We start from the raw sequence: 22,464 nt of genomic DNA, 5'->3' as shown, positions 1-22,464 counted from the left end.
CAGAGAAATGGTGCTGCCTGGGAGAGGGGATGCAGAGGCAGGGTGCTGCCTGAGAGAGGGGGTGCAGAGATACGGTGCTGCCTGAGAGAAGGGGTGCAGAGACAGGGTGCTGCCTGAGAGAGGGAATGCAGAGAAAGAGTGCTGCCTCAGAGAGGGGGTGCAGAGAGAGAGTACTGCCGGAGAGAGGGAGTGCAGAGAGAGTGTGCTGCCTCAGAGATGGGGTGCAGAGAGAGGGTGCTGCCGGAGAGTGGGGGTGCAGCGAGAGGGTGCTGCAGGAGAGTGGGGGTGCAGCGAGAGAGTGCAGCCTGAGAGAGGGGGTGCAGAGAGAGTGCTGCCTGGGAGAGAGGGTGCAGAGAAACGGAGGTGCCTTAGAGAGGGTGCAAAGATGATGCTGCCTGAGAGAGAGGGTGCAGAGAGAGGGTGCTGCCTGAGAGAGAGAGTGCTACCTGAGAGAAGGGGTGCAGAGACAGGGTGCTGCCTGAGAGACGGGGTGCAGAGAGAGAGAATGCAGCCTGAGAGAGCGGGTGCAGAGAGAGAGTGCTGCCTGAGAGAGTGCTGCCTGAGAGAGTGCTGCCTGAGAGAGAGGGTGCTGCCTGAGAGAGGGGGTGCAGAGAGAGGGTGCTGCCTAAGAGAAGGGGTGCAGAGACAGAGTGCTGCCTGAGAGAGGGGGTGCAGAGACACAGTGCTGCCTGAAAGAGGGGGTGCAGAGAGAGGGTGCTGCCTGAGAAAGGGGGAGCAGAGAAATGGTGCTGCCTGAGAGAGGGGGAGCAGAGAGACTGAGGTGCCTGAGTGGGTGCAGAGAGAGAGGGGGTGCAGAGAGAGGGTGCTGCCTGAGAGAGCGGGTGCAGAGAGAGAGGGTGCTGCCTGAGAGAGGAGGTGCAGAGAGACGGTGCTGCCTGACAGAGTGGGTGCAGAGAGAGAGAGCCCTGCCTGAGAGAGGGGGTGCAGAGAGAGAGTCCTGCCTGAGAGAGGGGGTGCAGAGAGAGAGAGTGCTGCCTGAGAGAGGGGGTGCAGAGACAGAGTGCTGCCTCAGAGTGGGGGTGCAGAGAGAGAGTGCTGCCTGAGAGAAGGCGTGCCAAGACAGGGTGCTGCCTGAGAGAGGGGGTGCAGAGAGAGAGTGCTGCCAGAGAGAGGGGTTGCAGAGAGAGAGTGCTGCCTGAGAGAGGGGGTGCAGAGACAGAGTGCTGCCTGAGAGAGTGGGTGCAGAGAGACGGAGGTGACTGAGAGAGGGGGGGCAGAGATAGAGAGTGCTGCCTAAGAGAGGGGGTGCAGAGAGAGAAGGTGCTGCCTGAGAGAGGGGTTGCAGAGAGAGAGTGCTGCCTGAGAGAGGGGGTGCAGAGAAACGGAGGTGCCTGTCAGAGGGGGTGCAGAGAGAAGGTGCTGCCTGAGAGAGGGGGAGCAGAGAGATGGTGCTGCCTGAGAGAGGGGGAGCAGAGAGACTGAGGTGCCTGAGTGGGTGCAGAGACAGAGGGTGCTGCCTGAGAGAGGGGGTGCAGACAGAGGCTGCTGCCTGAGAGAGGAGGTGCAGAGAGAGGGTGCTGCCTGAGAGAGGGGGTGCAGAGAGATGGTGCTGCCTGAGAAAGGGGGTGCAGAGAAAGAGAGTGCTGGCTGAGAGAGGGGGTGCAGAGACAGAGTGCTGCCTGAGAGAGGAGGTGCAGAGGGAGGGTGCTGCCTGAGAGAGGAGGTGCAGAGAGAGGGTGCTGCCTGACAGAGTGGGTGCAGAGACAGAGTGCTGCATGAGAGAGGGGGTGCAGAGAGAGAGAATGTTGCCTGAGAGAGGAGGTGCAGAGAGTGGGTGCTGCCTGAGAGAGGGGGTGCAGAGAGAGAGAGTGCTGCCTTAGAGAGGGGGTGCAGAGAGAGTCCTGCCTGAGAGAGGGGGTGCAGAGAGAGGGTGCTGCCTGAGAGAGGGGGTGCAGAGAGACGGAAGCGCCCTAGAGAGAGGGTGCAGAGAGACGGAGGTGCCTGAGAGAGGGGTGCAGAGTGAGGGTGCTGCCTGAGAGAGGAGGTGCAGAGAGAGGGTGCTGCCTGAGAGAGTGGGTGCAGAGAAAGAGAGTGCTGCCAGAGAGAGGGGTTGCAGATAGATGGAGGTGCCTGAGAGAGGGGGGGCAGAGATAGAGAGTGCTGCCTGAGAGAGGGGTTGCAGAGAGAGAGGGGATGCCTGAGAGAGGGGGTGCAGAGATACGGTGCTGCCTGAGAGAAGGGGTGCAGAGATACGGTGCTGCCTGAGAGAAGGGGTGCAGAGATACGGTGCTGCCTGAGAGAAGGCGTGCCAAGACAGGGTGCTGCCGGAGAGAGGGAGTGCAGAGAGAGAGTGCTGCCAGAGAGAGGGGTTGCAGAGAGAGATTGCTGCCTGAGAGAGGGGGTGCAGAGAGACAGAGGTGCCTGAGAGAGGAGGTGCAGAGACAGAGTGCTGCCTGAGAGAGTGGGTGAAGAAAGAGAGGGTGCTGCCCGTGAGAGGAGGTGCAGAGAGACGGAGGTGCCTGAGAGAGGGGGGGGCAGAGATAGAGAGTGCTGCCTGAGAGAGGGGATGCAGAGAGAGAGTGCTGCCTGAAAGAGGGCGTGCAGAGGGAGGGTGCTGCCTGAGAGAAGGGGTTGCAGAGACAGGGTGCTGCCTGAGAGAGGGGGTGCAGAGAGAGAGTGCTGCCTGAGAGAGGGGGTGCAGAGAGAGAGAGTGCTGCCGGAGAGAGGGAGTGCAGAGAGAGAGTGCTGCCTCAGTGAGGGGGTGCACAGAGACGGAGGTGCCTGAGAGAGGGGTGCAGAGAGATGGTGCTGCCTGAGAGAGGGGTGCAGAGAGATGGTGCTGCCTGAGAGAGGGAGTGCAGAGAGAGAGTGTGCTGCCTGAGAGAGGGCGTGCAGAGATAGAGAGTGCTGCCTGAGAGAGGGCGTGCAGAGATAGAGAGTGCTGCCTAAGAGAGGGGGTGCAGAGAGAGAAGGTGCTGCCTGAGAGAGGGGTTGCAGAGAGAGAGTGCTGCCTGAGAGAGGGGGTGCAGAGAAACGGAGGTGCCTGTCAGAGGGGGTGCAGAGAGAAGGTGCTGCCTGAGAGAGGGGGAGCAGAGAGATGGTGCTGCCTGAGAGAGGGGGAGCAGAGAGACTGAGGTGCCTGAGTGCGTGCAGAGAGAGAGGGTGCTGCCTGAGAGAGGGGATGCAAACAGAGGCTGCTGCCTGAGAGAGGAGGTGCAGAGAGAGGGTGCTGCCTGAGAGAGGGGATGCAGAGAGAGAGTGTTGCCTGAGAGAGGGCGTGCAGAGGGAGGGTGCTGCCTGAGAGAAGGGGTTGCAGAGAGAGGGTGCTGCCTGAGAGAGGGGGTGCAGAGATATGGTGCTGCCTGAGAGAGGGGTTGCAGAGAGATGGTGCTGCCTGAGAGAGGGGGTGCAGAGAAATGGTGCTGCCTGAGAAAGGGGGTGCAGAGAAAGAGAGTGCTGCCTGAGAGAGGAGGTGCAGAGAGAGGGTGCTGCCTGACAGAGTGGGTGCAGAGACAGAGTGCTGCCTCAGAGAGGGGGTGCAGAGAGAGAGAGTGTTGCCTGAGAGAGGAGGTGCAGAGAGAGGGTGTTGCCTGAGAGAAGGAATGCAGAGGTTGGGTGCTGCCTGAGAGAGGGGGTGCAGAGAGAGAGAGTGCTACCTGAGAGAGGGGGTACAGAGAGAGAGAGGGTGCTGCCTGACAGAGAAGGTGCAGAGACAGAATGCTGCCTGAGAGAGGGGGTGCAGAGAGAGAGTCCTGCCTGAGAGAGGGGGTGCAGAGAGAGAGAGTGCTGCCTTAGAGAGGGGGTGCAGAGAGAGTCCTGCCTGAGAGAGGGGGTGCAGAGAGAGGGTGCTGCCTGAGAGAGGGGGTGCAGAGAGACGGAAGCGCCCTAGAGAGAGTGGGTGCAGAGAGACGGAGGTGCCTGAGAGAGTGGGTGCAGAGAGAGAGAGTGCTGCCAGAGAGAGGGGTTGCAGATAGATGGAGGTGCGTGAGAGAGGGGGTGCAGAGAGACGGAGGTGCCTGAGAGAGGGGGAGCAGAGATAGAGAGTGCTGCCTGAGAGAGGGGTTGCAGAGAGAGAGGGGATGCTTGAGAGAGGGGGTGCAGAGATACGGTGCTGCCTGAGAGAAGGGGTGCAGAGACAGAGTGCTGCCTGAGAGAAGGGGTGCAGAGATACGGTGCTGCCTGAGAGAAGGCGTGCCAAGACAGGGTGCTGCCGGAGAGAGGGAGTGCAGAGAGAGAGTGCTGCCAGAGAGAGGGGTTGCAGAGAGAGAGTGCTGCCTGAGAGAGGGGGTGCAGAGAGACAGAGGTGCCTGAGAGAAGGGGTGCAGAGATACGGTGCTGCCTGAGAGAAGGCGTGCCAAGACAGGGTGCTGCCGGAGAGAGGGAGTGCAGAGAGAGAGTGCTGCCAGAGAGAGGGGTTGCAGAGAGAGAGTGCTGCCTGAGAGAGGGGGTGCAGAGACAGAGTGCTGCCTGAGAAAGTAGGTGAAGAAAGAGAGGGTGCTGCCCGTGAGAGGAGGTGCAGAGAGACGGAGGTGCCTGAGAGAGGGGGGGGCAGAGATAGAGACTGCTGCCTGAGAGAGGGGGTGCAGAGATAGAGAGTGCTGCCTGAGAGAGGGGGTGCAGAGAGAGAGAGGGTGCTGCCTGACAGAGAAGGTGCAGAGACAGAATGCTGCCTGAGAGAGGGGGTGCAGAGAGAGAGTCCTGCCTGAGAGAGGGGGTGCAGAGAGAGAGAGTGCTGCCTTAGAGAGGGGGTGCAGAGAGAGTCCTGCCTGAGAGAGGGGGTGCAGAGAGAGGGTGCTGCCTGAGAGAGGGGGTGCAGAGAGACGGAAGCGCCCTAGAGAGAGTGGGTGCAGAGAGACGGAGGTGCCTGAGAGAGTGGGTGCAGAGAGAGAGAGTGCTGCCAGAGAGAGGGGTTGCAGATAGATGGAGGTGCGTGAGAGAGGGGGTGCAGAGAGACGGAGGTGCCTGAGAGAGGGGGAGCAGAGATAGAGAGTGCTGCCTGAGAGAGGGGTTGCAGAGAGAGAGGGGATGCTTGAGAGAGGGGGTGCAGAGATACGGTGCTGCCTGAGAGAAGGGGTGCAGAGACAGAGTGCTGCCTGAGAGAAGGGGTGCAGAGATACGGTGCTGCCTGAGAGAAGGCGTGCCAAGACAGGGTGCTGCCGGAGAGAGGGAGTGCAGAGAGAGAGTGCTGCCAGAGAGAGGGGTTGCAGAGAGAGAGTGCTGCCTGAGAGAGGGGGTGCAGAGAGACAGAGGTGCCTGAGAGAAGGGGTGCAGAGATACGGTGCTGCCTGAGAGAAGGCGTGCCAAGACAGGGTGCTGCCGGAGAGAGGGAGTGCAGAGAGAGAGTGCTGCCAGAGAGAGGGGTTGCAGAGAGAGAGTGCTGCCTGAGAGAGGGGGTGCAGAGACTGAGTGCTGCCTGAGAAAGTAGGTGAAGAAAGAGAGGGTGCTGCCCGTGAGAGGAGGTGCAGAGAGACGGAGGTGCCTGAGAGAGGGGGGGGCAGAGATAGAGACTGCTGCCTGAGAGAGGGGGTGCAGAGATAGAGAGTGCTGCCTGAGAGAGGGGGTGCAGAGAGAGAAGGTGCTGCCTGAGAGAGGGGGTGCAGAGAGAGAGTGCTGCCCGAGAGAGGGGGTGCAGAGAGATGGTGCTGCCGGAGAGAGGGAGTGCAGAGACAGAGTGCTGCCTCAGTGAGGGGGTGCAGAGAGACAGAGGTACCTGAGAGAGGGGATGCAGAGAGAGAGTGTTGCCTGAGAGAGGGCGTGCAGAGGGAGGGTGCTGCCTGAGAGAGGAGGGGCAGAGAGACAGAGGTACCTGAGAGAGGGGGTGCAGAGAGAGGGTGCTTCCTGAGAGAGGGGTGCAGAGAGATGGTGCTGCCTGAGAGAGGGAGTGCAGAGAGAGAGAGTGCTGCCTGAGAGAGGGGGTGCAGAGAGAGAGAGTGCTGCCTGGGAGAGAGGGTGCAGAGAAACGGAGGTGCCTGAGAGAGGGTGTGCAGAGAGAGAGTGCTGCCTGAGAGAAGGGGTGCAGAGAGGGTGTGCTGCCTGACAGAGGGAGTGCTGCCTGAGAGAGGGGGTGGAGAGAGAGAGGGTGCTGCCTGAGAGAGGGGGTGGAGAGAGAGAGGGTGCTGCCTGAGAGAGAGGGTGCAGAGAGAGAGAGTGCTGCCTGAGAGAGGGGGTGCTGAGAGAGAGGGTGCAGAGAGAGAGTGCTGCCTGAGAGAGGGGGTGCAGAGAGACGGAGATGCCTGAGAGAGGGTGTGCAGAGAGTGCTGCCTGAGAGAGGGGTTGCAGAGAGAGAGAGTGCTGCCTGAGAGAGAGGGTGCAGAGAAACGGAGGTGCCTGAGAGAGGGTGCAGAGAGATGGTGCTGCCTGAGAGAGGGGGTGCAGAGAGAGAGAGAGTTGCCTGAGAGAGGGGGTGCAGAGAAAGTGCTGCCTGAGAGAGGGCGTGCAGAGAGACGGAGGTGCCTGAGAGAGGGAGTGCACAGAGAGAGAGTGTTGCCTGAGAGAAGGGGTGCAGAGAGAGAGAGTGCTGCCAGAGAGAGAGAGTGCTGCCTGAGAGAGGGGGTGCAGAGAGAGGGTGCGGCCTGAGAGAGGGGGTGCAGAGATACGGAGGTGCCTGAGAGAGGGTGTGCAGAGAGAGAGTGTTGCCTGAGAGAGGGGGTGCAGAGAGAGAGGGTGCTGCCTGAGACAGAGGGTGCAGAGAGAGAGAGTGCTGCCTGAGAGAGGGGGTGCAGAGAGAGGGTACTGGGTGGGTCACAGAATGTGGAGGCAGTAACAGGCACTGAAACAGGACACCTAGGGACATTTAAGTGACTGCTGGACATGCACATGGACAGCAGTGAGTTGAGGGGTGCATAGGTTACTTTGTTTTATTTTACATTAGGATTCATGTTCGGCACAACATCCTGGCCAGAAGGCCTGTTCTGTGCTGTACGTTTCTACCTATCTATCTCCGCAGGCCTGGTGCATCTATTAAAGGAGGTAGAAAGATAACATTTCTGTTGTGAATTTTGAATAGGACTAGAAAAAGTGTATAATGTAACTAGTTTGAAGGAGGAAAAAATCAAGGGACCTGCCAAATAAAGCAATGGGAAGCTCTGTGACTGGCTGGAGGAAGGGAGGGATTCAATGATAAAAGAGAACCTGGGCCAGAGCCAAAGAGACTGGGAATGGGACAAGTAAAGAAACAAATGTTACCCCTCAAGCACGTGGGAATGGTAGGTGGGGGAACAGCTGCTGTCTGAAACCAGAGACATGAAAATCAAAATGGGGCAGAGATTCTGGTTGGACACAGTATGAACTCAATGTTGAATCCAGAAGGAGTGTAACACTCAGAAGCTGTATCTCTCCTTCTCCAGTTCACGGTAACTGCACTGAAACAGTGCAGCCGCAGTGAGGACAGTGACGTCAGTGCAAGGTCCCGCTAAAGGATTAAAACAGCAAAGACCAGAGCTTTGCACTTGTGTTTGAGAGAGCTCTGGAGGATTGTCTGTGGTTCTAACCTGCTGTTCTGGAGTCAACGTTTGTGCCTGGACCAACATTGCTCAAAGAAACACAAAAACCAGTCACTACCATGTTGTTAACTGTGGATCTTGCTGTGCATAATCAGCTGCCATGTTTCCTACGTTTCATCCATGACTACACTGCAAAAGCAGCTCGATGGTTCAGTCACATCTTGTGTTTGAAAAGCACTACAGAAGCAAAAGACTTGCAAGTCAATGGGGGAGGGGGAGGGATTAGGAATGAAACTTTCTGTTCATTCACTGCTCTCCTGCTCAGGCTGATTCTCTACCCTCTGGGTTTTGCTGAAACACTAAGGTGAGTATTGAGAGGATCAACATGTACCAACCTTTCCAGAGCCTCCTTGAGCAGCTCCTGTGCACTGGAACAAGGCGTTGCCAGCACACTCTTGTAGTTGGCACCTGCACAGATCTCATCCCCAAAGATCTTGAGTATGCCAGGGGCTGTGACCTGGGTGGAGAGCTCAGTCGGGTCATCGGTGGCTGGGTCAGCTCCATCTTCAAGCCCCGACTTCTCGTCCTTGAAGCTTCGGCCCCTGAACACCGTGGCCAGGCCTCGGTTGTGTCGCTTGATCTTGTTCCGAGCTGGCTGCCTCACACCAAAACTTTCACTCGATTTAAATGTGGTATCTGACGAACTGGACCTAGAAATGAAGAAGAAAACCCTGTTATCACAGGCATTTCTCTGATCCTGACGAAGCATTTGCTGCAATACTCTGTCCTATGGCACAGACGGATCCCAGACAGGAACGATGCTTGTTCACCAATCCTCACCTGGGGCACTGACTGAAGTGTCACGTTGGTTTGGAGAGCTCCGAGAGTCCAGGCTTCCTTTCGGCTCTCTGTGCAGTGGTTCCTGTGGGGAATGCTGCATGTGCTGGTGCCTGGAACTGTGAGACCATTGCAGCTCACTATCGGTTATTATCACCCCTTCAATTCATATACAACGAATAGCCACTCCCTGCTCATTTCTATCTCCAATCTGTCTTGGTACAAACAATATGCTGGAAGAGTTGGTTTGCTGGAGCTGCCAGTCACCATTTGAACTGTTGGCTCTGTTTAATGTAAATATCAGTTCACACACTCAGTTACTGGAATGATGGATCATTCTCAGATCTGATTTCACTGCCTTTCACTGTCAGCGTCACTTTACTTACACCACTCATTTCGATCACACAAAACTCTCCCCTGTACCTCCTTCACATCTGGAGCTTTAGAAACAGATGTGTCCATCCGAAAAGCTTGTAACTAAACCACTCTGTATCCCTCCGGTTATACCCAGGCTGTATTTAGGCAGAGTCTTCAACAGTGTTGCCAGCTCTCACCTTGTGCTTTCTGACACCTTGCTAACCTTCTGGGTAAACCTAGTGTGTGACCAACACACTCTGAGCTCATACTGAGCTTCTCTTCAGCATATAATCACAAACAGGTAAATTCATTCAGTGTACATTCATTCACCCTGAACTTGCATTGATGTAACAGCTTTATCATAAGCATGGTGATCAGTTACACACATTTTACACACAAATGGGAGAGGGAGACAGGGTGACAGGGAGAGAACAAGAAGGGTATTTACCCACTGAGGTGCTGAAGCACAGGCCAACTTGTCCTCTCAGTTCCAACCAGCATGACTGGCGATGCAGAGTTCGACCGACTGGTGCCCTCGGCTCCAGCCCAAACACTCTGTGCCTGACACAGGAAAGCCAATCTGAATGGAATACTGTGTTCAACATAACCCACTATCTTGTAATGTCTGATTCCCACTTTGTATTTTACAGAAGACGTCAGGGCTTGAGAGATAGATCAGTCATCCTCTCTGAAGTTTATATAAAAAATAACAAAACATTCATTTTCTTAACGCACTGTAAATGACAGGGTCATCTAATCTCACACCACACTCGCAATTCATTACATCAGAATTCCTCCCTGTTACCATCCTGGAACTCAGTATCTGTTCAAATCTCCGTCATCGGTCAGTTCACCACTTGCTGCAGCATTAGTCACTCGAACATTGTTCCAACACAGTAATACAGTGCTGAGGCTGAGACACGAGACAGGGACTGAGACAAAATGGGAGACAGATACAGTGGTGGTGAGGCACAGAAAGAAATGGTCAATTTAAAACCACATTGTCAGACACTTCAACCTCTGCCTGAGTGCATCCAAGGGCAGCCGGTGCTTTCTCCCAGGTTCTGCTTGTAACCGATTCCTGAGTGGAGACGAGAGGGACAGCATTGGCTCCTTACTAAGAGACAGGGCTCCAATGAGATTATGAGGAAGTGACTGTTATTTAACTGGGGGCTCACTTGATGTAACCTGTCAGAACTTGCAATAAGATCGACTGAATGAGCGAATGAACAGTAGGAGGAGGAGATGAGGCCAGACTGGTTAAGATGTTCATTGATGTATTTCCAGCTGGTGCAGCCAATAGTGCAAACTACATCCCCACCACCCCCCAACCTCCCAACTTCTATTCTCCCCATCCTTCTCTCCCCAAGCTCTCCACCTTTGGTTTACTCAGATCATCACTGTCCCCTCCCTGCCCAGGATTCTCTTCCCCTCTTCCCCATCCCAGGGCTTTCTCCTCTCCCCTCCCCAACCTCCTCCCCCATCCAGCTTATTCTTCCTGAAACCACAGCTCCTTACCCCATCCCAACATTTCACTTCCTCCCTTTAACTCATTCTTTTCATTCCCTCCCTCACACATTCTTGATTCCCCTCCCTCCAGCCCATTCCTTCTGCCCCACTCACCACCTCCTGCTGTCATGCCCACTGACCCTAGCTGGGTGCCAACACTCTGCAGGCCTGTGAGTGAAAATCTGCTGGGCCCCATGACGGGCAGAGCCACCATTTTCACACAACGCCCAGCCACCAGGTTAAAATCAACCTGAGAGAGACAGGGCAGTCAGCAGGAATGGAGCTGGGCATTCTTTAATCCAAACAACATCACTCCACATTGGTAGAACCCAAAACGGAGAATTCCTTTAGCCCATGATGCTAACGACACTTGTCAGTACCCCTTCAATAAATCAGTCTTAGAAAGGAATGAGGCACTGCCAATCCAATCAATACAATCTTCTAACGATAGAATTGGGTTTCAGTCTGCCTTTGTAACAGCCTTCCTATAATCCACACAAAGTCTCACTGAACCATACCGTTTAGGAAAGGGACAGATAGAATGAGGTAGGGGGAGATGGGAGAAAGAATTTAGCACAAAATAAAACAGATAAATCTGATCAATAGCACAGGAGAAAAGGAGGAAAGACACAAGACATTAAGAACAATGGGTATCATTTCAAGACAATTGTCTTCGCTGTACAGCAATGGTACCTGTGTAAATAGCATTCGATCTCTTCAGCTTCATTCTGGCCCCTTCACTAACCAGCTCGATCTAGTCTGAATGTCAATAGACCAGTGGTCACTGAGTGAGCAGTACAACGAAAGGAGCTCAATTCTTACCAAGACGCCAGGTGTAGTTTAGTTTTGTGAGTGACCAGATCAAACATGTTCCTCCTAGTCTGCACCTGTTGGTTTAGTTGCAGTCAGTGAGGCAGGTAATCGGGAAGTGAGTGAGTATTACAGGAGAGCGTGTGAATGGCTGAGCACTGCTTAACAGGTTCCTGGGCACAGCCCAAATATGCTGTAACTTGGCTCATGTGAGTGACGTATCAAGGCAAACCATAACACAAACATTCACCTGAACTTGTTGTGCAACAAGTTAAACATTAGCAAACAAACAAGACAGTGAGGCCAGCAGATATAAAGCAGATATTAATGTTCTGATCGTGCTCTCCTGTTCCCTCAGGAGACACAGCTCCAGCCACAATGGCCACACCCCAAGCCATGCACATGCTCCCACACATACAGATTCACAGACATAATACACACACACACACACACACACAAAATCCCTGTGATACTGCTAGCTTCACTCTGGATCAGGGAGTAATTGCATTGCTGGCTGTAGAGGAAGCCCACAAAACAGACAGAGCCCAGGTGTAACCTTGCCACCCTGGAAGGGCTAAGACAGTGAGGGAAAATAAAACATTACATGGGTCACAAACGCTGGGCCAGAATTTCCAGTCCTCATCCCTTGTCTCGAGCCCAATGCTCCAATACAATCTCAAGTAGACCAGTGTGCATTCCATGGTGGAATAACCTGCTTATACTTCCAACATTTCTGCATCTTCAGGAGAGATTGGACCCAAACCCCAGCGAGAGCTAGCACCTTCAGGACAGTGAATGGCAGCAGGGACTAACATTAAGTAATTAGCAATCCTGACAGCTGGACTAATACCTGAGAGAGACAAGCTCAATCCCACCATAACAGCAGAGGGAAATTTGTATACAACTAATTGATAACTTTTGAACAAAAATACCAGTGTCAATAATAATGATAGTGAAAATGACAATGTTCTTATAAAAACCCATCTGCCTCACTCAGTGCTAACCAGAGTTAAGAAGTACCGTGATTGCAGCTACACTGCAGCGGTGAGGACTCACACCATCTTCATAATGTTAATTAAAGCTGCGCAGTAAATGCTGGCCTTGTCTGCAATGGACACACCACGAGAACAATTATCCATTAAGGAAAGGAGGGTATATTGTTGGAAAGAGACACAATAGGATGAGGGGATGATACCATCACAGATATTACACTGGACTAATACTTCAGGGGTTAATATTCAATAGCCAGATACACACAAAATTAACAAGATTGTCTGGTTAATAAAATTGAGGATCATGGTGTAGGATTGTCTGACTGGATAAAAGATTAGCTTAAGGTCAGAAAGTAGCAAGTCGTGGTAAAGGGTTGTTTTTCAGACTGGAGAAGATTAGTTGGTGGTGCTCTCCAAAGCTCAGGGCTTGGAGTACTGCTCTTAATATATATAAGTGATTTGGATAACGGAATCCACGGCAAAATCTCAACATTTGTCAATGATGCTAAACTTAGCAATGCAGGAAGCTAACAACAACCAGCTGTAACAGAACGCGGTACAGCCATAGAATCAACAGACAAATGGCAAACGGAATTTAATACAGAGCAGTGAGAGGTGGTGCAATTTGGCAGAAAGGATAGGAAGAGGTAATAGAGACATAATGGCCTATTCTATAGGGCATGCAGGGACAAAGGAATATCAGGGTTCGTATGCATAGAGCCTTGAAGGTGACAGGACATATTGACTAGGTAATTAGCAAAGTATATGGGATGTTGGAATTCACTAACAGAAGCATTGAAGACAAGTTATTCTAACCTTGATAAAGCCCTGGTTAGGTGACATTACTGGCATATCAAGTGTAATTAATTACATAGGTGGGGGAATGGGCAAATGATTCAAGTTTCACTTGATCCATGTAACAAGATAATTACAGAAACTGTGGTGTGAGGAGGTGGATACCTGCACTATTGCATTCTGCAAACAAATCCAAGCCTGAATTCAGACTGACAAGGGTGTTATCCTTCCCGTAATGTGAAACAACAGCTAGAATACTGTGGCAGTTCTGTCTTGTTAGAACAATTCCACGGATGAGCTATATGATTAGGATAGAAAACAGTTATTCTCCATGAAGCAAAGGAGAATTTGGAGAGATTTGGTAGAAGTTTAGATAAAGAAAGACACCACTTTGACTGGGACAGCACACACATCCTAGGACAGGCAAAACAAAGATGCGCATGAGAATTCCTAGAGGCCTGGCATTCTAACCAGAACTCCATCAATAAAAACATCGACTTAGACCCCATCTACCTTCCCTTGAAAAAAAGAACTGGAAATGACATCACCCACCTTAAGAAACCGAGACCTATAAATAGAAAGGCAGGACATACTCCCAGCGCTTCGCCGGGGACTCTCACTGATGATGTTACCTAGTCATGGTGACAAAACGGCTGAAAACAAACGTTCCAGCTCAGCAAGCTAACTTACATCCATATCATCAATCGGAGCTACAAACCTCAGAGAATTGTTAGAATCTGGCTAGAATCCTATAATCTCATGATGTGGCACATGCCACTGTCTCCCATTACCATCAAGCCACAAGAGAGCAGGAGGGCATGCTGCGAGCAGCACCAGGATTCCTGAAGATGAGGTGTTAATCTGGTGAAGCCACCAGACAGGACTACCTGCCAAACAGCTGAAGCAGCAAGAATAGACAGAGCTAAGCAAGTCCACAACCAAAGGATCAGATCTAAACTCTGCAGTCATGCCACATCCAGACAAGAATGGTGGTGGGCAATTAAATAACTCACTGTTGAAGGAGGCTTCACAGATATCCCCATCTTCAATGATGAGGGAAATCAGCTCATCAGAGCAAAATATCTAAGGTTGAAACCTTTCGCAGCAATCTTTTGCCAGAAGTGCTGAGTAGATGATCCATCTTGGCTTCCCCCACTGCTCCCCCAACATCACAGATAACAGTCTTCAGTCAATTCGATTCACTTCACATGATATCAAGAAACAGTTGGAGGTGCTGGATACTGCAAAGGCTATTGTCCCTGACAACACTCTGAAGATTTATGCTCCAGAACCTGCCACATCTGTACCAAGCTGTTCCAGTACAGTTACAAAGCTGGTATCTACGTGACAATGTGGAAAATTGCCCAGGTATGTCCTGTACACAAAATCTAACTCAGTGAATTACCAACCCATAGTTTACTTGCAATCATCAGTAGGCTGGTGGAAGGGATCATCGACAGTGCTAGTAAGTCATACAAACTCAGCAATAACCTGCTCATTGTTGCTCAGTTCATTGGGGTCCTTGGGGCTTCTGACCTCTTTACAACCTGAGTTCAAACATGGACAAGAGAGAGGAATTCCAAAGACAAGGTGAGAGGGACTGTCCTTGACATCAAGGCAAGATTTGACAGAGTCTGGTGTCATGGTGCCCGAACAAAACAGGAGTTGGGGGGACAGGGTAGGACATCAGGATAGTGTCCTAGGCCCAACCACCTTCAGCTGCTTCATCAAAGAACAAAGAACATTACAGACAGGAACAGGCCTTTTGGCCCTCCAAGCCTGCGCCAATCCAGATCCTCAATCTAAATCTGCTGTCTATTTCCGAAGGATCTGTATCCCTCTGCTCCATGTCTGTTCATGTATATGTCTAGATACATTTTAAATGAAGCTATCGTGCCCGACTCTACCACCTCCGTTGACAATGCATTCCAGGAACCCACCACCCTTTTGTGAAGAACTTACCACATATATCTTCCCTAAACTTTTCTTCTCTCACTTTGAATTCATGATCCCTACTAATTGAGTTCCCTAGTCTGGGAAAAAGCTTCTCGCTATCCACCCTGTCTATACCTCTCATGATTTTGGAGACCTCAATCAGGTTCCCCCCATCAACCTCCTCCTTTCTAATGAAAATAATCCTAATCTACTCAACCTCTCTTCATAGCTAGCGCCCTCCATACCAGGCAACATTCTGGTGAACTGCCTCTGCCCCTTTCTCCAAAACATCCACATCCTTTTGGTAATGTGGTATCCATAACTGTACGCAGCATTCCAAATGTGGCTGAACCAAAGTCTTATACAACTGTAACATAACCAGCCAACTCTTGTACTCAATACCCCGTCCGATGAAGGAAAGCATGCTGTATGCCTTCTTGACCACTCTACTGACCTGCGTTGCCACCTTCAGGGAACAATGGACCTGAACACCCAGATCTCTCTGTACATCAGCTTTCCCCAGGGCTTTTCCATTTACTGTACAGTTCGCTCTGGAATTGCATCTTCCAAAATGCATCACCTCACATTTGTCCGGATTGAACTCTATCTGCCATTTCTCTGTCCAACTTTCTACCCTATCTATGTTCTCTTGTATTGTCTGACAGTCCCCTTCACCATCTGCGACTCCCCAATCTTAGTGTCACCTGCAAACTTTCTAATGAGACAACATACACCTTCCTCCAAGTCATTTGTGTAAATCTCAAACAACAGTGGTCCCAGCACAGATCCCTGTGGGACACCACTGGTCACAGGTCTCCATTTTGAGAAGCTCCCTTCCACGACTACTCTCTGTCTCCTGTTGCCCACCCGGTTCTCTATCCATCTAGCTAGAACACCCTGCATTAATGACCTTCCCTCCATAAGGTCAGAAGTAGGGATGTTCATTGATGATTGCACAATGTTCAGCACCATTCTCAATTCCTCAGACACTGAAACAGTCCAGGTACAAATGCAACAAGATCTGGACAATATCCAGGCTTGGACTGACAAGTGGCAAGTAACATTCATGCCACACAAATGCCAAGCAATGACCATCACCAACAAGAGAGAACCTAACCATAGCCCCATGATATCACTGAATCTCCCATTATCACCATAGGGTCATAGGGTTATTGTTACGATACAGGGGTAAATCCCTCCGCTAATTTAAAGCAGCCACACAGAAAAAAGTTCATCTCGTGCCGTAATCTGTTAAATTTCGAGTGTCAAAGAACTATCCCAGATCTCACTATTTAGCAAAATTAACAATTAGTCCAAAAGAGAAAATTAAATAACAATTATTTCTAACTCCTTTCTCTTAGACCTATTTCTACCTCCTCACTCTGCAATACTGGTCTGATAAATTCCCTCTTAAATTTATGGTAAATCACTTTCAAACCCAGTTGATGTCTTCAGATGTCGCCCTTTCTCTGAAGAAAGACCTTCCTCTAGGTAGTCTTCTCTTCAGTATTCTGCTTCACAGGACTCCATACCGAGCAGGTACCTTTCAGACAGCTATTTGGTGAGCAGTCTATATTTGTTGGTGCTGGCTTGGCTGTCTTTGCTGTTCTCCCCCTAATTGTTCAAAATGTCTGGTTTTATGCCCCAAAACATCAGATCATTTCATTGGTTTAATGTCATCAAAACACTAAATTAAAATGTGATTAGAGTTTGGTATCTTGGGGCATAATTTAAACTGATTAGCCAAATTTGAATTTGTTCTGCATCATGGCAACTCAGTTGCACTGTTGGTTTCACAGTCAAATGTTACATTTTAAATTCTTTCAATACACTTTGTAACTCTCTAAGTCCATGCCAGTTTCCAGACTCTCTTAAAGATACAGTACACATCTGCACCTTCATAACACTATACAGTTCAGAAACAGAGCCTTCAGTCCAGCTGACCAGATATCTTAAATTGGGCGGCACGGTGGCTCAGTGGTTAGTACTGCTGCCTCACAGCGCCAGGGACCTTGGTTCAATTCCTGCCTTGGGCAACTGTCTGTGTGGAGTTTGCACATTCTCCCTGTGTCTGCGTGGGTTTCTTCCCACAGTCCAAAGATGTGCAGGTTAGGTGAATTGGCCATGCTAAATTGCCTGTAGTGTTAGGTGTATTAGTCAGGGATGAATGTAGGGGAATGGGTCTGGGTGGGTTGCTCTTCGGAGGGTTGGTGTGGACTTGTTGGGCCGAAGGGCCTGTTTCCACACTGTAGGGAATCTAATCTATTCTTGAACTGATCTAGTCTCATTTGCCAGCATTTACCCATATCCCTTTAAACCCTTCCTATTCATATATCCATCCAAACCCCTTTTAAATGTTACAACTGTAGGTCTCCACCCCCTCCTCTTGCAGCTGTTCCATACATGCACAACCCTCTGTGAAAAAAGTTGCCCTTTAGGTTCCTTTTAAGTCTTTCCCCTCTTACCCTAAACCTATGCCTTATGATTCTGGACATCCCTACCCTGTAAAAAAAGGCCTTGGCTCTTCATCCTATCAATGCCTCTCATGATTTTATAAACTTCTATAAGGACACCCCTCAGCCTCAGATGCTCCAGGGAAAATAGCCGCAGCCTGTTCAGCCTCTCCAATCCTGGCAACATCCTTGTAAGTTTGTTTCTGAATCCTTTCAAGTTTGACAACATCCTTCCGATAGCAGAGAGACCAGAATTGCATACAGCATTCCAAACGTGGTCTAAACAATGTCCTGTTTGGCCACAACATGACCTCCCAACTCCTATATTCAATTCACTGACCAATAAAGGCAAGTGTGCGAAACACCTTCTGCACTACCCTGTCTGCCTGGGACTCCACTTTCAAGGAACTATACACCTGCACCCCTCGGTCTCCTTGTTCAGTAACACTCCCCAGGACCTTAACATTAAATGTATAAGTCCTGCCCTGATTTGCCTTTCCAAAATGCAGCACCTTATATTTATCTAAATTAAACTCCATCTGCCACTCCTTGGCCCGTTTGTCCATTTGATCAAGATCCCGTTGCACTCGTGATAATTTCCTTCACTGTCCACTATATCACCTATTTTGGTGTCATCATAACTCCTATATTCCAATCGAAATAATCAAAAAAATCCAATTGGTGGAGGTTATCATTCACCAGAATCTCAACAAGACTTGTCATATAAACGCCATGGCTAAAAGAGCAGATCAGAGGTTAGGAATCCTGTGGCAAGTAACTCCCCTCCTGACTCCCTAAAGCCTATCTACCATCTACAAGGCACATGGCAGGAGTGTGATGGAATACTCCCCACTTGCCTGGATGGGTGCAGTTCCAACAACATTCAAGAAGCTTGACATCGTCCAGGATAATGCAGTCTGCTTGACTGGCACCACATCCACAACCTTCAATATTCACTCCCTGCACCACTGATGCACAGTAACAGCACTGTGTCCCATCTGGAAGATCAAATAACCGCTTTGTATATAAGGGAGGCCATTCGACTCATCATGTCTGTGCTAGTCCTCCAAAATGAGTATCTCACCTTATGCTGTTATCCAGACTTCTTCCCAGAACCTTTCACATTGTTATTTTCCATACAACCATCTCATTCCTTTCTCAATGTCACGTTTGAATCGATCTCCAAGTTCTCATCATGTCTGTGCATTCTAAACCCTAATGACTTGCCACAGGAAAAATATTTTCCTCAGATCATTTCTGCTTCTTATACTAATTACTTTAAATCTATGCCCTCTCGCTTTCAAATATTTCACAAGTGGGAACTTTTACTCTCAGTTTACTGTGTCCACACCTCATGATAATGAATACTTCAATCAAATCTCCTGTCAGGCTCCTCCCAAATTCTCCAGTCCATCCTCATACCTGAAGCTCCTCATTCCTCGACCCACTCTCATAAACCCCTTTGTGCACTCTCTCCAATACCTTCACATCCCTCCTAAAGTGTGGTGCCGAAAAATGGGGCAAAGTACTCCACCTGAACCCAAACTCATGATTTATACAAGTTCACCAGGACCTTCCTACTCTCTGCACCCCTATTGATAACACCCAGGGGTATTATTAACCACTCAGTCAAACGTTCATGCTACCTTTGATGTCTTTCACCCAGGTCTCCCTGCACCTTGTCAGGCTTCCCTGAGTTGAACTTCACCTGCCACCTGCCCAACCATTTCAACTTAGGTTTGTCCTTTTGAAATGTCTGCATTGTCCTCCTTACTCCGCCAATTCTCTATCCATGTTGCTGCTGTCCCTGATATTCCATGAACTACTGTTTTCCTCACCTGTCCTTTGTGTGGCACAATCTCAAATGTCTTTCAGAGGTTCATGTACACCATATTAACAGCAATCCAGGCCAACTGTCTGTGGGGCTTATCACTGAAATGCAAAACAATGACTCACCAAGGCTCCGCCAACCAAATCTTCCAAACCCATAATCTCTACCACCCTTGGGGATAAGGGCAACAGGTACGTGGGATCATCATCCCGTGCGAACCACACACCATTCTGATTTGGAAATATATTACCATTCCTTCAGTGCTCCTGGGTCAAAATCCTGAAATTCCCTCCCTAAGGTGTTGTGGGTCAACCCACAGCAGGTGGACTGTAGCTGTTCAAGAAGGCAGCTCCCCCCCACCTTCTTAAGGGGCAACTAGGGACGGACAATAAATGCTGGGCCCAGCCAATGATATAAAATCCAATCACATGCACAAGTTTGGCTATATCCTAAACACAAACACTCCTAAGAACATAAGAAATAGGCACAGGAGTAGGCCATCTGTCTGTTTGCACATTCTCCAGGTGTCTGCGTGGGTTTCCTCTGGATTCTCCGGTTTCCTCCCATGATCCAAAGATGTGCAAGTTAGGTGAACTGGCCATGCGAAATTGCCCATAGTATTCAGGGATATGTAGGTTAGGTGCTTTGTTCAGGGGTAAATATAGGATAATGGGGTAGGGGAATGGGTCTGGATAGGTTACTCTTCCAAGGGTCAGTGTGGACTTGTTGGGCCAAAGGGCCTGTTTCCACACTGTAGGGATTCTATGATTCTATGATCTGGCCCATCGAGTCTGCTCTGCCACTCAATAAGACCATGGCTGATCTTTTATTGGACTCAGCTCCACTTACCCACTCTCTCACCGTATCGCTTAATTCCTTTAATGTTCAAAAATCTATCTTTGCCTTAAAAACCTCAACTGCTTCACGGGCAGGGAATTCCACAGATTCACCACCCTGAAGGTGAAGAAGTTCCTCCACAACTCTGTCCGAAATCTCCTCCTCCTCACGTTGAGCTGATACCTACTTGTTCTAGTTTCACCCACCAGTGGAAACTACCTCCCTACTTCCATCTTATCTATTCCCTTCATAATTTTATATGTTTCTATAACATCCCCCCTCATTCTTTGAAATTCCAGTGAGTACAGTCCCAGTCTCTCCTCATAAGACAACTTTCTCAACTCCAGAATCGACCTAGTGAACTCCTTTGTACCCCACTGGCGCCAGTATATCCTTTCTCAAGTAAGGAGACCAAAACTGTACACACTGTATTCCGTGTGTGGCCTCACCAGCACTCTATACAGCTGCAGCATAACCTCCCTCTTCTTAAACTCCATCCTTCAGCAATGAAGGACAATATTCTATGTACCTTCTTAATTACCTGCTGCACCTGCAAACCGACCTTCTGTGATTCATGCACAAGAACACACAGGTGCCTCTGTACAACAGCACGCTGCAATTTTTCACCATTTAAATAATAGCCCATTTTGCTGTTATTCCAATAAAATGGATGACCTCACATTTGCTAACATTGTACTCCATGTGCCAGACTCTGGCCCACTCACTTAACCTATCTATATCCCTCTGCAGAGCGTCCTCTGCACACTTTGCTCAACCACTCATTTTAGTAACATCTGCTAACTTTGACACACTACACTTGGTCCCCCACTCTAAATCATCTATCTAAATTGAAAACAATTGCAGTCCCAACACTGATCCCTGAGGCACACCACAAACTACTGATCACCAACCAGAAAAACTCCCATTTAGCCCCACTCTGCTTCCTGTTAGTTAACCAATCCTCTATCCATGCTAATACATTACTCGTAACACTTTCACCAGAAGTTTTATTTTTAAACATTCTCACTTTTTTCTGTCACTACCCGGTTTCCACTCAACTTATCACGACACTGCTCAGCTCCTTCTTGCCTTTTATTACTATCTTGATTCTCTTTTTCCTCAAACCTTCACCCACTCTAGCTAACTCAGAGCCTCTCGTTAGGTTCCCATCTCCTTACAAAACTAGTTTAATGTCCACCCAACAGTTAACATCATGATGAATAACTTTAGAAACAAAGTAATACAGGTGGCCTTTAAAGTCCCGAGTCTCTCCCTTGTCAAATCTCTCAACCAATCGTGAGTGAGAGGGAGACTGAGCGGTGCCTGGCTGCTGGTTAACCATTAGCCTGAGTGTTTTGGTCAGCGTGTACCAGCTGAGATCTGAGCGCCAGTCTGTGACACAGTCTTGGCCTCTTGTCTGGTTCACAACTCTGCCTCTAGACTGCTGCAACACAGAGGACAGGGTGATGGCTGGAATCGGACTTTGCAGAAATTCCCAGCTCCAATTTACTCCAATCTGGAAGGAAATTCAAAACTCCACTTGCAGCAGCAAAAACTGGCAACACAACAGGTTCACTTCCCCCCCTCCCCCCCCCCGAGAACAAGGGGGGCATTGGCTTGGGATAAACGGTTGGTAAGGCAGAGATGAGTTTTTTTTCTCTGAAAGGGTGGGACTCTTTGGAATTCTATTCTTGACAAGATGGTGGAAGCAGACTCGTTGGATATTTTGAAGGCAGAGATGGGCAGGTTCTTGATAAACAAAGCAGTGAAGGATAGCAGGTGTCAGTGGAAGTGTGGAGGTATCCGATCAGCCACGACCATACTGATGGGTGAAACATACTCCTAGGGTTTACTCCTTGTTGGAAGCATGTACGGCTATAGCCCAAGTCTTGTCCACATCACTCGAGCATGGAGTGGGCTGATGGGAAGCATCTGGCATCAATCTGATCAATCTCTATCACCAGGACTTGGGGCTGGATCCTGATCCCTGCATTCCCAATCCCACTGCCATGCTCCCAATCCATCCATTCCAAACAGCAAGACTGACATTTTGTTAGAAACAAACACTTTCTGGTTCCTTGTCTCCTTTCTGCAAACAGTTGAATGCCAGCTGAGTGTAGGTATTTCACTGGCATTACCTCTCCCTCTCCCCCCTAGCCTGGATTGTCCGCACCCTTCCCCCTCCCTATCCCTGATGTGAACAGTAAATGTTCCTGATACTTACAGCACCGATCCGTTGCTGTGTTTCCTGCCCAGCTTCGGGACTCGCCTTTTCGGGGAGCTGATGAGTAAGCCGGCGGGGAAGTGGAGGCTTTGCCGGGAGAGGTTGCCAGCTCCTTCCCCGGACAGCATTCTCCGGCCCAGCCTGGCTGCTCAGTGCAGCCGCTGCCCGTCCGCTCTCATCCCGGGACCTGCAGCACAACAGGGAGCAGACCGTGAGCTGGGGCTGGGACTGGGGCTGGGGCTGGGGCTGGGGCTGGGACTGGGGCTGGGGCTGGGGCTGGGGCTGGGGCTGGGACTGGGACTGGGGCTGGGGCTGGGGCTGGGGCTGCCTGCCTCCCCGCTCCCTCTCCCCCAGCTCCTGCCGCTCTCGGTCCAGCCTGGGACACACCTTCTGCCCTGCTCCACAGCTTGTCCCACTCTCACTGGCCCCACTTCACTCACACTCCGACAACTCCACAACTTTCCCGTTAGACGGAGACAGC

At 50.4% G+C, this 22,464-nt stretch overlaps 1 protein-coding gene across 3 annotated transcripts in view; it reads right to left on the bottom strand.

Annotated features, from left to right (window-relative positions):
• The window catches only part of radil2a (Ras association and DIL domains 2a), a 121,033-nt gene extending 98,779 nt beyond the window's left edge, over window positions 1-22,254 (bottom strand). Inside the window, exons 1-3 of one of the 3 annotated variants that reach the window (XM_088000782.1) lie at window positions 10,929-11,065; window positions 9,046-9,285; window positions 7,799-8,113 (exon numbers count right to left, since the gene is read on the bottom strand). In XM_088000782.1, the coding sequence (XP_087856908.1) occupies window positions 7,799-8,113; window positions 9,046-9,098 (368 nt within the window). In that variant the 5' untranslated portion in view covers window positions 9,099-9,285; window positions 10,929-11,065. Of the gene's footprint in view, window positions 1-7,798; window positions 8,114-9,045; window positions 9,286-10,928; window positions 11,082-21,983 lie in introns of those variants that run through there. The other 2 variants (XM_088000781.1, XM_088000783.1) reach the window with 2 other exon arrangements.
• Window positions 22,255-22,464: the final 210 nt, after the last annotated feature.

This window comes from Chiloscyllium plagiosum, unplaced genomic scaffold (genome assembly GCF_037043375.1).
Source record: "Chiloscyllium plagiosum isolate Xiang-an unplaced genomic scaffold, Cpla_swu_hap1 HiC_scaffold_25, whole genome shotgun sequence".
Classification (NCBI taxonomy): Eukaryota; Metazoa; Chordata; class Chondrichthyes; order Orectolobiformes; family Hemiscylliidae; genus Chiloscyllium; species Chiloscyllium plagiosum.
The sequence above is the reverse complement of the archived record's forward strand: the minus strand, read 5'-3'. Positions and strand labels throughout refer to the sequence as shown.